This window comes from Trachymyrmex cornetzi, unplaced genomic scaffold, assembly GCF_001594075.2.
Source record: "Trachymyrmex cornetzi isolate Tcor2-1 unplaced genomic scaffold, Tcor1.1 scaffold16, whole genome shotgun sequence".
Taxonomy (NCBI): domain Eukaryota; kingdom Metazoa; phylum Arthropoda; class Insecta; order Hymenoptera; family Formicidae; genus Trachymyrmex; species Trachymyrmex cornetzi.
In genome coordinates this window covers 530829-545149 of record NW_017296201.1, presented here as the reverse complement: position 1 = coordinate 545149, position 14321 = coordinate 530829, and the positions used below count along the sequence as shown (strand labels likewise).

At 31.3% G+C, this 14321-nt stretch overlaps 2 protein-coding genes across 5 annotated transcripts in view; one reads left to right on the top strand and one right to left on the bottom strand.

Moving 5' to 3' along the window:
• Nucleotides 1-3746: 3746 nt before the first annotated feature.
• Su(dx) (Suppressor of deltex) lies at nucleotides 3747-11685 on the bottom strand. Of its 4 annotated transcripts, none has more exons than XM_018504126.1 (12): nucleotides 11357-11685; nucleotides 10689-10842; nucleotides 9710-10138; nucleotides 7849-9205; nucleotides 7546-7777; nucleotides 6880-7187; nucleotides 6445-6687; nucleotides 6129-6288; nucleotides 5757-6031; nucleotides 5068-5293; nucleotides 4889-4985; nucleotides 3747-4049 (listed from the first exon to the last, which is right to left on the bottom strand). In XM_018504126.1, exons 2-12 carry the CDS (start codon nucleotides 10744-10746, stop codon nucleotides 3877-3879), a joined length of 3558 nt encoding a protein of 1185 aa, XP_018359628.1. In that variant the 5' UTR covers nucleotides 10747-10842; nucleotides 11357-11685; the 3' UTR covers nucleotides 3747-3876. The 4 variants fall into 4 exon arrangements, with proteins under 4 accessions (XP_018359628.1, XP_018359627.1, XP_018359629.1 ...); XM_018504125.1 differs by having other exon boundaries at nucleotides 10689-10819; XM_018504127.1 differs by lacking the exon at nucleotides 11357-11685 and adding an exon at nucleotides 11255-11298 and having other exon boundaries at nucleotides 10689-10819.
• A 1987-nt stretch (nucleotides 11686-13672) lies between these two features.
• Nucleotides 13673-14321, top strand: part of LOC108758731 (synaptotagmin-5) — a 4420-nt gene continuing 3771 nt past the window's right edge. Inside the window, exon 1 of the mRNA XM_018503812.1 lies at nucleotides 13673-13885. The gene's annotated coding sequence lies outside the window, so the exon portion shown is untranslated. The remainder of the gene's footprint in view (nucleotides 13886-14321) is intronic.

The following is a 14321-nucleotide window of genomic DNA, read 5'->3' as shown; positions in this document are numbered from 1 at the left end:
CAAAAACAATCAGAATATGAGAAAAATAATAAAAGATGTGTGCATACAATAAAGCACTGAATCCAAATTACCTATAAATATATTTATATGAATTAATATTATACAAGAGAACATAAAAAATAAACATGCTTTACGAATATTAATATGTTGCAGTGATAGCAATATATTCAACATTTTATAAGCAAGTATTTTTATTTTTTTATTACTTCGATACTTAAATAAATGTTTTACCCTGATTAATCTTAATAAATCCAAATATTTTGTAGATATTTAAATAATATTCAATACGCACATATATATGCATCTATTTATGCAGTAATACACGTAAATGATTGTGTTTATACTGCATAGATGTTATATACATAAAATATATATTACTTACAAACAAATGCACAATTTTATAATTTCCAATATTACATTACTATAAATACAGCAAAAAATAGTTATTAGGTAATTTCGTACATTTGTGAGATAATATGCAGGGTATCGATAAGTCCCTAAATAAATGACAATACAAATGTATGAGAAATATATCCGATAATAAAAATATCCAGAAATTCTTTCTACAATAAAATTGGCCGTTTATATATAGCAAATATTTATAATGTTATTTAGATAATGTATCTAAATTAGTATAATTATTAATATTCGCTATTTCAGATATATATATAAAGAGATAACTATAGTCACTTCTGTTCTAAACTTCCTAAAATGGAACATAAAGTATTTTATTAGTCGCCTATAAAATATTATACAGAGTGTCCTGGTAAAGGTGAGCATTATTTCACGAGAGCACATACAGATTAGATAAAAATAATCCTATAAGTTTTTATAAATTTTTTTCCTACTACACATCATTGTTGAGATACTTGTTTCCCAAGTTAAAAGATTCGAAAAACATTTTTCTTAAATAATTTTTATACTACTTTTATACAACTTTTACGGAACAAAATTACATTTGCGATTGATCAATCGATGAATTAAAAAATCGCCCACGGATGCGCCTTTCCCATTAAATAGGAAGAGACAGTAAGTGCGTTGCACCTTCTAGAATGACAATATTCCTTTTATTCGCGTAAATATTTACGAATGATTATGATTTAAAATGTAATAAAACATAACTGAAAATTATACATATTTATGTGGCTCGAGTTCACGTAGTATCATTCTTATAAAAAGATAGAAGATATTATACGCTCTCACTGTATCAACTTAATCCCCTGATTATAGTCACAAGGCATATCCATGATATATCTATGCCTAATAATTATAAAATTATGAACATGGAAAGTTCAAGTTATTCAAGGAAAATACTTTCCAAATCTTTGAAGACAAATATCTTGACAACGGTCGTAGAATAAAAATTAATATAGAAATTTATAGGGTTATTTTCTTGAAACGAGGTGAAAATTACATAAGTGAGCAAATTTACTAGATGTTGACCAATGAAATATATAAATATTCTAATAAATTTGTTCACTTTTGTAATTTTCATCTCGTTTCAAGATACATGATCAACCCTCATCTGATTAACTATTATCTTTGTAACTTTAAAACGAGAATTTGTCACCCAGTTATATTATTTTTTCCGGGACACTCTATATATACAAAGTGTCCCATTTTAATTGCCTCAGGCAAATATTTCGAAAAATCATTTGGCGCGCAGTTTAAAGGACTACATACGTATAAATTCATATAGAATTATTAGACCGTTAAAATGCATTTATTTCCTATATTGATTGAAATTATATATTTTTTTTTATATAAAATGATTCCTCTAATTATTCTGCACATAAAAGAGAAGTTAGCAAAACATCAATAATTTACAACATATTCTTTTATGTAAAGTATGAATAAAGTAGAAAATATATTGTTTAATTAATAATAAGGAAACGATATTGAAGAGGATCCAATCCAAGGATCGAAACGTATAATGATTGTAAATACAATAAAGATTTGATTACACGAATATCACCTGGTGGTAGACTTGAGTTGGCTTACACTTTCACGGAAGAAAATATCTTGTGAACTTCATTTTTTTTATAACTCTACCTTAATATTTTTAACATCGAGTTTTAAAACATTACTTCGAAAAATTCTGAAATGTTTCTGTATGTTTCTGTCTTCCATACTTTTTCGGGATATTACCTAGGGCAATTAAAATACTGTGTACAAGTTGTTTCAAAATCCCAGAATGAAAATAGTACAAGAAAGTTTTTTAAAAATTAATAAAAGTATATGTCATTATTTTTTATTTTTGAGCAGTAGTTTTCGTGGCTTAATAAAAAAATTAATAAACGAAAGAATAAATGAATAAATTAGAAAAGATTAGAAATCATAATAAATTACGGCACACATATGCAATTAGATTGCAATTAATTATTCAATTTTTATTATGTTCTGTATATTATCGTATTGATATAAATTGTAATTAGAATAATTTTCTATAGAATCAGGCATTACTAGCAATATGACGCTAATGATGAATGAAAAATTTGCATTTGTTGTATTTATTTTATGAACGTTAAATCAAGATTACATTACACACCACGTAGTATTGCACAGACATATGTACAAGATGTTTTATTCAGATGTAAATGGGTCGAATATTTCGGAAAATATGAAAGATACTAAAAAATGTTTCAGATGAAGGTTATACAGGATGCAAATATTGATCAAAGTAATTTTTGAAAAATATCAGTCTCTTAAGATCATATGGAGGTTATCGCTAATTTTTTTAATGGAATTGTATGATTTTTTCTACGTAATATGATTCCTTTGATTATTCCGCATATAAAAATGTTAAGGTAAAACTATCGAAAAATCAATAATTTACGAGACATTTCATGTTAATGTGTGACAAAATTAAATATAAAATATCTTATAAATTATTTTTTATAGTTTTTAATTCCATTAAATAATGGCCGTATATACGATTTTGAAAACCTGATTTTTTTTTAAATAATTTTATTAGGTAATATTTGCGTTTATTCAGACCATACAATTTTAATTTGAAACATTATGTATCTTTCATACTTTCCGAAATATACAACACATTACGTTTGAAACAAAACACTGTATGCATATATATATATATATATGCAATTTATTTATTTACTGATAGTAAATAGTAAATAATGTTAAGTATTGACACCAAGATTGATACCTAATTATATTTACATATGTGCAAAAATATGTAACATTATATTTACAATATTTAATTAAATTATATATATATGCATGACTCACTAACAGATAACCATTTAATAAATTTCTTATAAATCCTGATTGAGCAGTTTTAAAAACTTGAAAAATTACTGCATGCAATAAGAAATGGCATACACTTTTATTTAATTTTTCAAAAATCTTTCCGCATTATCATTCTACCAAATTGTAACTCACTCTCACTCTCTCTCTCTCTCTCTCTCTCTCTTCTCTCTCTGTGTATGTGTGTATGCTGCAAAAAAATATTAAACTTTACATTTTTATATAGTTTCTTTATATATATTTATATTATTTTTTATTTTATTATCAATTTCATGCCTTATTAATGTTCTATTCAATATCTGTGGATAAGTTAAAAATATCGATAAAATATGAAATATATTGGAATAAATTATAATAGAGTAATACTTATATATTATTACATTATTTGCATATAATTTAAGACATTTCATATAAATTTTTGGAACAATATACACATCTTCAATTATTTGCAACTTTTACAATGTCAATTGTAGCTACCCTAGATTTCAAATGTAGCATAGAAACGTTTACCATCAGTTCGCGATACTACATTAAATTTTGCTTTTGTCATCCATTAATACACTAATGCAGTGTACCTACCACAGTAATCATTAATTAATATGTTTACAATTATTCTTGGCCAAAACCTTCCGTTTCTTCGATTGCGTAATTCAGTTTTTCTACTAATTGGTCGTAACTTTTATAAGGTGGTAAATCTAGTCTGTTGAAACAGGTATGTGATCTTGGTAGCCAAGTATCTTTGCCAAATTTCTCTATACAAAACCTTTGTGGCCCATTACTACCTGTAATACAATATAGCACAAAATTCATATTATTGTTAAACTTTCTTAATTTAATTATCAATTCATTGTTTAAATCAGTAAATAATAATATTGATCAATTCATATTGAGTCAATCTTTTTATGAATTATATCTACATTTATAAAATAGAATATATAACACGCACGCACGCACTCAAGATTGGGTAGTGCTGGTTAAAAAGATGAAAAATTAAGTTAAAAAGTTAAATAACTTTAACTTGACTTACAGTTATATTTTAGATTCTCTTAATTTTTAACTTAATATAGTTATATTTATCGGCGATTACTATTAATTTTTAATTTCACTTTCTTGAGTAAAGTCTTGCTTTAAATGAATAAGTCGCGAAACGTCGCGCATCTACATACAAATAACTTTAGATTATGGGTCTCACCAACTCCCACTAATCTATAGCGTTTTTCATAGTGTTTGAAGAAACATTCAGAAAACTGATTAAAAAATTCTAATTCCTATTCCTAATAAGTATATTTCTAAATAAAAAGTGCATATTTGTTATTTCAATCATATAAAGCTAAAATCCTGAAATCATGAAGCGAAATACATTTAATTTTTGACTTTTCGATTATTCTTTTTATTAACTTAATTCAATTTTATTTAGTTAATTTTAATTCAATAAATTCTTTTAATTCAATTAATTTCATTATGGATTATATATATATATATATAAAACTTGTATCTTAACCAAGTTAAATTTACACATATAACTTTAATCTAATCTGGCTTGGTTCAAAAAAATTTAACTTACCAAACCCTGAACCCTTATTATTTTTAGTAAAAGTAAGCTTGTCTCTTTAAAACTTACCCATTAGTTCAGCAAATCCACCAACAGGTACACGGCAAGTACCAGTTACAAACTGCAATAATCTAGCTCTTTTTTCGCTATCTGTTCTTGTTACAAACTAAAATATAAACATTACATATTTGAACTTGACATTGCCTGTAATTACAATAAAGTTTGATATAACATTAAGAACATTGTACCTGCCAAAACCACAGAATTTGTTTGCTGTTACGAGTATAATGTCTATAAATAGTATTGCGTTGCCAGTCTTCAACATCTATTTCTTGCATACCGCAAAGCATGAGCTCCAACTCACGTTCATCGAAATATTTGAGCCACTCAAGTGGCACAACCGAATTGAAACCTTCTAAAAATGCTTTAGTTTGTTCCTCTATACCTCTTGTCATCCTCCACTCTGTCATCAACCTGTTGGACATTTACGAATAAAAACGTATCTCTTATAGCGAATTCTTTTATAGCGATTGAGCACATTAATGCGCACAATATATCCAGCACACACTAATATATCTAACCGAATTTGCTATTACAAATACATGCATACGTTACATTGATTATTATATTAATAAAAAATTAACATCTCTCTCTCTCTCTCTCTCTCTCTCTCTCTCTCTCTCTCTCTCTCTCTCTCTCTCAAAATTAGCATGTTTTCAGTAAAGCATTTTTTAAATTCTGAAACGTTTTAATTAGGATAGCAAATATGCAATTTCTATAACTTTACTCTGTTCTTATGTTATACTTTCAATCATAATGTATTTTTTAAAACTATCATCAGTTTTTAAAATTCAAACACTGCAATCCTAGTATAGCGTAAAGAACTTCGCCCGAAAATTTTCTATATTACAATTATCTTTGTTACAAAGAGATATACCTAATGTAGTCTTCCTTATTGTCTTCACCTACTCTAACTTTATCACCACCTTCCTTTAACTCGTGATGTATCACTTGACCAAGAATCTCAAAATCCACGCTATAATATAATTCTAGGCCACATTCGTCGATATTATTTTCTTTTATCCATACGAGGGATTTGTAGAATTCCGGATCAATAGATTCTATATCCTTCATTACTAATTTTTTATTCAACATGCGCTTATAAAACGGCATTGTAAATCCACTATATATAAATCGGCCGTGATAAAGAGCCTAAAAAAATAGAAAAACAAAATGATTTTCATATAATATAGTACAAAAAAAAAAAGAAACATATAAACCATCTTATCTATAAATACAAAAAACATACCATTGCAATAAATCTTCCTATAAACTTGAAATATTGTAAATGATCAGGATTAACGTATGATGCTGGATTTATTTGTAAACTGTAATTACTTTTATTGGCATACTCAAATAGGCAATACATCGGATTTAAAACTTCGTGGCTTAATAAGAAAAACCACTCCCTGAAAATTAGAATTATTTAACTTCTCAATGGCAACTGAGAATGAGCACTATATAAATAAGTTTTAATACTGCAGCTTTTCATACAAAGTGGATGTGTGATTATTCGAAATAGCTCTTTATTAATAAATTTGTTATTATGTATTTGTATATCATACCTAGATACACCTCCATAATCTAGTCCCTCCTCTCCTTTAAATATTATATATAATCGTCGTCTTAGTGCAAAGGCTTCCGCGTTCATTATTTGATGGTAAGAATCTTCGAATAATGTTTGCCGACTAACGCTAATCTTAATATGATTAGGCAGCGCATTAGTCTGGCACAAAAATCGGAATTGAGACAATTTCCATCGGAATGACCTTTCGTAAGCCCTCGGGACGCGATATACACCTTTTGGGCTGTACAAGGCAAACAGAATATGTGTAGTTATAATTTTTTTTTATTTTACACTATAGGCGTATTTTGGTATGCACCGCCAATACTGAAAATCTATAGTGCACGTTATATATACTATAGATTTTCAGTACTAGCAAAGTATATCGGAACACGACCTATGCATGTTAAGCTTGGACAATATATTTGACACTAACCCTTTAGGTGCACCTGGTCTTGGATCCTGAAATGTCGTCGTTCGAGTGTTGTGATCCACAAAATAGCGAACTCCATCTTCCGTCAATCGTATTTCCCAGCCATCTGGCAACGGTGGCTCATCCATTCCGGTCTCTTGACCTTGAGTTCGAGGATCTTCCCATTGCGTAGTACGGTTCTTGTGATTTACATAATAAACTCTTCCTTCTGGTTGTTTCCGTTTTTCCCAACCTGCCGGTAATGGTCCCAGAGCATCATCATCATCTACCATTGATGTCGATGGACCAACAGAAGCTTGACTACTATGAGCCTACAATAAAATAATACAATAATCCAATCAGTACAAATGCTACAAAATCTAATTTAGTGTTTTCTCATATTAAAATAATTTAAATAAAAGTTTTAATTTGTTTATTTATTACTTTATAGACCATTGTTTTTTATCTTGTTTGGATAACTATTGTGGCGAACACAATCGTTTACTTTGAAAATTTGTTTGTATACTTTATTTACAATATTATTCTTCTCATATTATCAGATTTTGCTATTAATGCATATTTACAGAGTGTATATAACAGCACAATCTATTAAAGATTACCTTGACGTTTAATCTATTGAGTCTTTAAATTATTTTGTTTTAATTTATTTAATCTAATTAGTCTAATTACCTGAGGATAAAGAAATCTTTGATTGCCTTGTTGTACGACATATTGCCTTTCACCTTGCCAATGTTGGAAATGTTGTAATCTTTCTGTATTTGGCCTTTGCCACGTGGTACTTCTTGTATTATGATCCACGTAATAAATTCTACCTCTTGGATCTCGACGAACTTCCCATCCATGAGGCAAAGGCTGTGGTCTCTCCCAAGATGTACTTCGAGTATTGTGATCGACATAATATCTAATAGCATAACAGATATATGATAGAGATAATATATCTAATAGCTTGAGATATAAGATAGAGATAATTACCTTCTTCCATATAAATCATATCTCATTTCCCAACCAGGCGGCAAGGGTTCTTCGGAATGATTGATATCTTCAGTAAGCACTATGGAAGATCCTGGTTGTGTCACAGATTGTCCAGGCACAGATGCAGCAATAGATTGACTTGAAGCTGTGGTCTGTGGAATTCGCGGTACACTGGAACGAGAATCTGGTAGCGCAACAGGAGATATATGTTCCACAATAGGAATTGTTCGTCCATCAGAGAGAGGAATCACTGCTGATTGTTCTGATCGAAAAATTACAGCACGATTATCTGTTAGTGGGACACTTGCGTTTTGCTGACTACGTGAAACTCCACATAGATCTAGATGCGGTGCTGTACTTATTGACTGTTCTACCCGCGGAGTTCGCAACTCCTCTTGCGAGCGAACATTTGTGGATTGTTCCGACTGTTGTCTTGTCGCACGTAAATCCTCACGAACATTTGTGGATTGCTCGGATTGCCTTATTCCTCGTAGATCCTCGGCCACACGAATATTTGCAGATTGTTCTGATTGTTGTCTCATTCCACGTTGATCCTCATTTGTCATACTCGTTCGTCGAATATTTACCGGTTGATCCAATTGTCTCTGACACAACAGATCGTCTGGATCCAAAGGAATATTATTCACCAATTGTTCCAAACGTGCCATTACACGGCCATCTGCGACAATCGATTGCTCTAACCGTAGGGCACTAGCGCTGCCACATGTATCCACGTGCGACGATGCTTTCGCATCTGTCTGAGAAGCACTGGAACTGTCCGTATTAGGAAGCATAGATTGATCTTGTCGCGGAATTACACGGACATCCGCGCAAATCTGTTGCCCGGATATCATCGAGGAAGATTGTTCTGATCGCGGCGGGCCACGTGAATCCGACTTGACCATTACAGATTGATCTACATTGCTGTTATTGCTCCATGTACATGCTCGACTCTCTGATAAATTGGCCGAAGCCAACGGTAGGTCTTTAATAGTCGATCTACCTGCGAAAGTTCGTACATCTGTAGCATGCCGATTTCCTGATGACACTATAGATTTATCTGTCATTGGAATCGCGTGTCCGTTCACTAAAATACTTGAGGAAACGCTGCTACTATTAGCGCTACTACCGACATTGCCACTCGATGTACTATCTGTATTCGAGATTGTAGTAGACAGTCCAATGTTTTTGTTGCTGTTTGCTTGGCTGTTTCCACCACTATAATTGGGACTAAGGTGAATGTTCGCCAAACCACGATATATAGATGGTGCAAGATTCTCTGAGCTATGTAATCTCATGCGCGCACGAACTCCACCATTGAGAATGCTTCGGTTATTGATTGTATCATTTGTGGCACCTAAAATAATATTTGAATAGATACTTGAATTTGAATAGAAAAAAAAAAGAAAGAAAATTGTGACAACACATATTCTTTCAATTTCTTTTAACACGTTCTATGCTAGGCTAATTTTAACCGAATTTGACTTCATCACCATGCCGCTTAGGTTGCACGCTGATATTTTTGTTTGGATTTGTTTTTATTTATTAAATAAAATATATTTCACATGATTGAAAAAATACAAAAATTATTATTAAGAAGATAGTTTAATGTACTAGAAGATTATAAAGAAGATAATCTAATATATTGCATCATACAGCATAATTATGTATATCAAAAATTACTTCAGAATAATGTTTTTTTTTATATCCTATTTATAACCAAAATATCAAGCTTAAACGATAAGTCCAATGATCTCAGGTAATCCACGGTATAGAACATGTTAAACAAACTTCTATTATAGATATTAAAATATTATTTTCAAAGTTTTTTTTATATTAATCGCTGTAATATTATTCTTACCATCAGATTGTATTTGGCAAGATGGTTCAATAACATTTACTGGCATCTCATTAGTGGTATCAATTCTAAGTCCATCAAATACCGTTATCAATTCACCAACTTTGCATAGTTGAGAATCATGCTTGCTCTCACTCATTAAGTCAAATGTTAATTCTAAATTTTCTAGTTTTCCATTATAATGCGATAACACTTGGAACAGGTTTATTCGTTTTTCCCCTATTAATGTATCTTTGCGAAATGTACTATGGTCAAGTAATCGAAAGTGCAACTGAGAATATGGTGTAACAAGTATAGTAAATTCTTCGTTCCATTTCGGTTGATATGTAGACTTTGATACTTCTGTTTTGCGAGGACTTTTATCATCGACTGAAAATTCTATATATGGATTAGGCTTTAAAAAGGTTGAACTTCTCAATATTGCTCCTTCAACTGAAATAATCGAATATCATTATTAATATAAATAAAACAATTGTACAACATTGATTGCACTACATCGATTTATAATTTAATAAAATAATTTTTAATTTTACAAAAATAAAATATTGAATATAAAATATATTATTTTAAATATGTAAATAATATGTATCATTATTTTACATTTATTTTATATTTTATTAAGTAGATATGTACATATAATAAAATATTACGAAACAAAACATTATGTAACAAAAGAAAATATTTAGTTAACAGTTAACAAGCAAATATAATTTCATAAAGATAAGAAAACATTTGATTGAAGATGATGAAGAATATAAGAACAGAATTTAGAATAAAAAGTAATAACGGTAACATATATAATAATGCTATAAATTTTTCTTTCCACTTCTTTTTCACTGTACAATTCTTCTAGATATAAACAAATTTAAAAAAAAATTCTGGTTGAATTATATTCCTTTTGATAAAACAGAACATTTTAATAAATATAGGTTAAAAATATTCTTTAGTCTTTCTCATCTGGAATTTCATAGGTACAACTTACTTGTAATACTCAGTTGGTGAAAACCAGGAGATGCTGTATCTTCCTCGCAATGAGACATTGTAAAAAATTTATTGCAATTCAAGATGACACTATTTTAAAGAATTCATAATATTCTCACTCTCTTGTGATATCTGCAATGTACGCACAATAGGTTCTAGAAGTACAGTGAACTATAAAGGTTAACTATATTTATAATATCAATTGGTAAATAATTACATATATCTGCATGTAATTTGCTGCATATATATATATATACATATATATATATATATATTAGCATAAAAAATTAATCATTTGAAAAAATATAATTGTGCTTTTGTTATTTTGAAGAACAATGTACTCAGTATAATTATATAATACATTCAATCTAATCTAGTCTTAACAAATTCGGCAAACTCAAGTACATAAAAACGAAGAATTTAAAAGTATGCAGAAATAGAATTTTTCGGTCACTACGTCGCTATATACGCGACAACTTTACACTGAACTTCAGCTACGACCAATTTTTTTTCCAATTGAAATTATTTACGTACGAGGTATAGTACATATGTACAAGGGATTATCACCAAGACTTTACAACACAAGTCATCGAGCTGTCACTCCACAAGCTGCGAACTTCGTCTACATGTAACATTGTACGTTAGCTATCAATATTAGCAAATACGAACCGAAATTGGTGTCTCCGACCGCTCACAATATCTTGAGCGCCGATCCGCTGTTCATTACACACTGGACTGACGATCTTATCGCGACAAGGACAAATGGAAATATTCAAGATCTGCGTTATCAAACCTCGCTATCGGTCGGTCACCATCTTTTTATACGTCAAATGTAGTCTCTTTATGTATCATACGAGAGTATAACTGCAATCATTGCAGATGATCATAATTGAAAATAGCTCAACGATCCGACGGATCTTCATGTGAAATTATATACGAGCTATATTTTCACTAGTGTGACATTACAGCACATACAGCACACGTACTTGAATCACGCAAGTCAGTCAGCACTAGTTTATATCGTACATACATGCATACACTTGATACGGAAGACACTAGTAACTTTCTATTGAGTTATCTCGATTTCGACGATACGTGTAAACATATACATGATATGTGTATTTAATTAATCATTTCCATGTATATTGTACCAATTCAGTGCATCGGTCTTTAAAAACATGCTAAAATTAAAATAATTTAATAGAAAATTACTACTTGGGCTATGTTCCAAAATTGACTCAGAGTAGGTCTGTTCGCGTTGCAAGAAATCCCCAAATATCTTTGCTTAAAATGAGATAGATATATATTTGGCTTTAAAATGAGAGAAAGCGAAGATACCGAGTGCAAAAAGTGCGGGCAACGCGAACAAAACTAAATACTCGGTGTAAAAGGGGTAAAAGACACCGAGCGCCGATTGTGAAAAACTGGTAATAATGAGAGTAAATTTTATTCTCATTGCCCATTTTTCATCAATCAAAGCTCGGTGTCAAAGCGCCCATGTGGTGTCTGCATAAGGATCCGGTAGATAATGGGCGAGTTCATGATGGTAAAACCGGTAGGCACGCTTGCCAAGCGAATGAGCATAATTGGTTCTTACCTGCGGATCCAACCAATCATGTTTAATTGCTTGGTGAGTAGACCTAAGGTTTGTTTGCGTCTACTATAGCATTTAGGGTGCGGTCCACTTGGCGCTACAAACGCTTCGGAAGCATTTGACTGACCAATCAGAAGAAAGAATTTCACTAATTGACCAATCAAAAAATGCTTGCGAGGGCTCCGATTGCACACGTCGCATATTGCACACATGTATCGCTGATTGGCCAATTTAAAAATAAAATAATTTCATTGGCAAAACAGTAAAAAATTACTGGCACCAGTTGATACGAGTTGTGTGTACAATCAGAACTGTAGGCAAACGGGATCCTCCCGAGCTATAACAGGAACACATTGGAGCATGTTGGAGCATGTTGGAGCATGCGACGCGAACAAACCTTTAGCCGCTTTGTTGACTTCAACGCGCCCAATACGACCAATCAGGGTGCTGTTCTATGATGTTTGGAATTTTGGGAAACAAAATCTTGTAAGAGTAAACAGATTAGCGCGTTATATATAAACGACAGTGTATGTGTATGGAATATTTCATCATTTGAATATTACTTTGACATTATGGAAATATTTCGAGAGAAATCGGAATATTCTTGGAGCGTTACTTTGGCATTTTAATATTATTTTACAAATATTTAAAAAATATTTATGTAGCATTAATTCAGCTTTGCTCTACTATTATTTTTTTCCCTCCAAAAAATCCAAATTTTTGTCTGGTATGTCTTTATTTGCCGCATTTCTTTTCAAAATGTTCAATTGGATTATTTAAAATAAGATATCCTATAAAACTCGGGCTACAAAGGACCCCGCACAAAATCATAGGATTTTGACCCTCGGTGAAATTGGCTGAAATTTTAATATGTTATAGTTCTTGACTCACTGATCAAAAGTGTCCATAGGCACAAATCCTGAAAATAACTAGTTTTTTTTGTTGTAGCCATTTAAAGTTTTATTTTACTAATGCCTCAAAATCAGGTTTCTATAATAAATAAAAGAGATTTTAAATAACAAAAAAACTAGTCATTTTAGCCCCTGGGGCTCTATTCTTGAAAAGAACCGTATACGAAAGTCTAGGGAAATGCTACAGTATACGTTACGTATACTATAGTATTTCCCTAGACTTTCGTATACATTTCTTTTCAAGAATAGAGCCCCTGAATTTAAACGTAGTACGTATGTACGAATGGTCGCGTTCAGCAGACTCGACTGTAGCGGAGCAGATCCGTGGGCGGTCGCTGCTATTGGATGATTTAAAAGAATACACCAATAACAGCGAGCGCTTACTGATCTATTTTGCAACAGTTGAGTTCAAGGTCGCTCGATGATCCTTCGCAAGATGAGGATCTGAATATTCCGAATGCCAGCGCATGCGTACGAATGCACTCCTTGAGGGTGAGTTGGGGTGAGTTTACGGGGTGGATAATGTACGCACGTATACAGTGAGATAAATCGTGAGGGAGACGTTGTATTAACATGCATTGACAAATTATTCATCGTTTGTTGATCTGCCTCAGTCTCATTGTGACTTATCTCTCCGGGGTTAATTCGCTGCGTGTTTTGGTTAAAGCATAATGTAATGCCGCACGGATAGGGGTGAGTGTATTCAACACGTCTTACCATATGTTCAATCTGCGATACATATACATCTATATCATTTCCAGAAGAGCGCATTTTCGTGCTTCTTACAAGTATTGTAAATTAAAGAATTCGTTTTTGTGTGTACAAATGTAATGACGCGGATTACAGGCGATTTTTTTTACAAATCCGCTTATATACACCATTTATTAAGTGTGACTTAATTATAGTTACTCTTTCTCTTCTAATTATAGTCTTACGTATTATAAAAAAATTGTTAAAATTACTATCGATTTTGGGATTTTGAATATGCAATGTGCGCAACCTTTCTTAAACTGAAGGCTATTTTTATGTATAGGCAAAATTTTTCAGGCCGCATAATGCCGTCTTTCATTAGGATATATGTAGATATATATACACGCTCACACATTTACACACGCACACACAGAGAGAG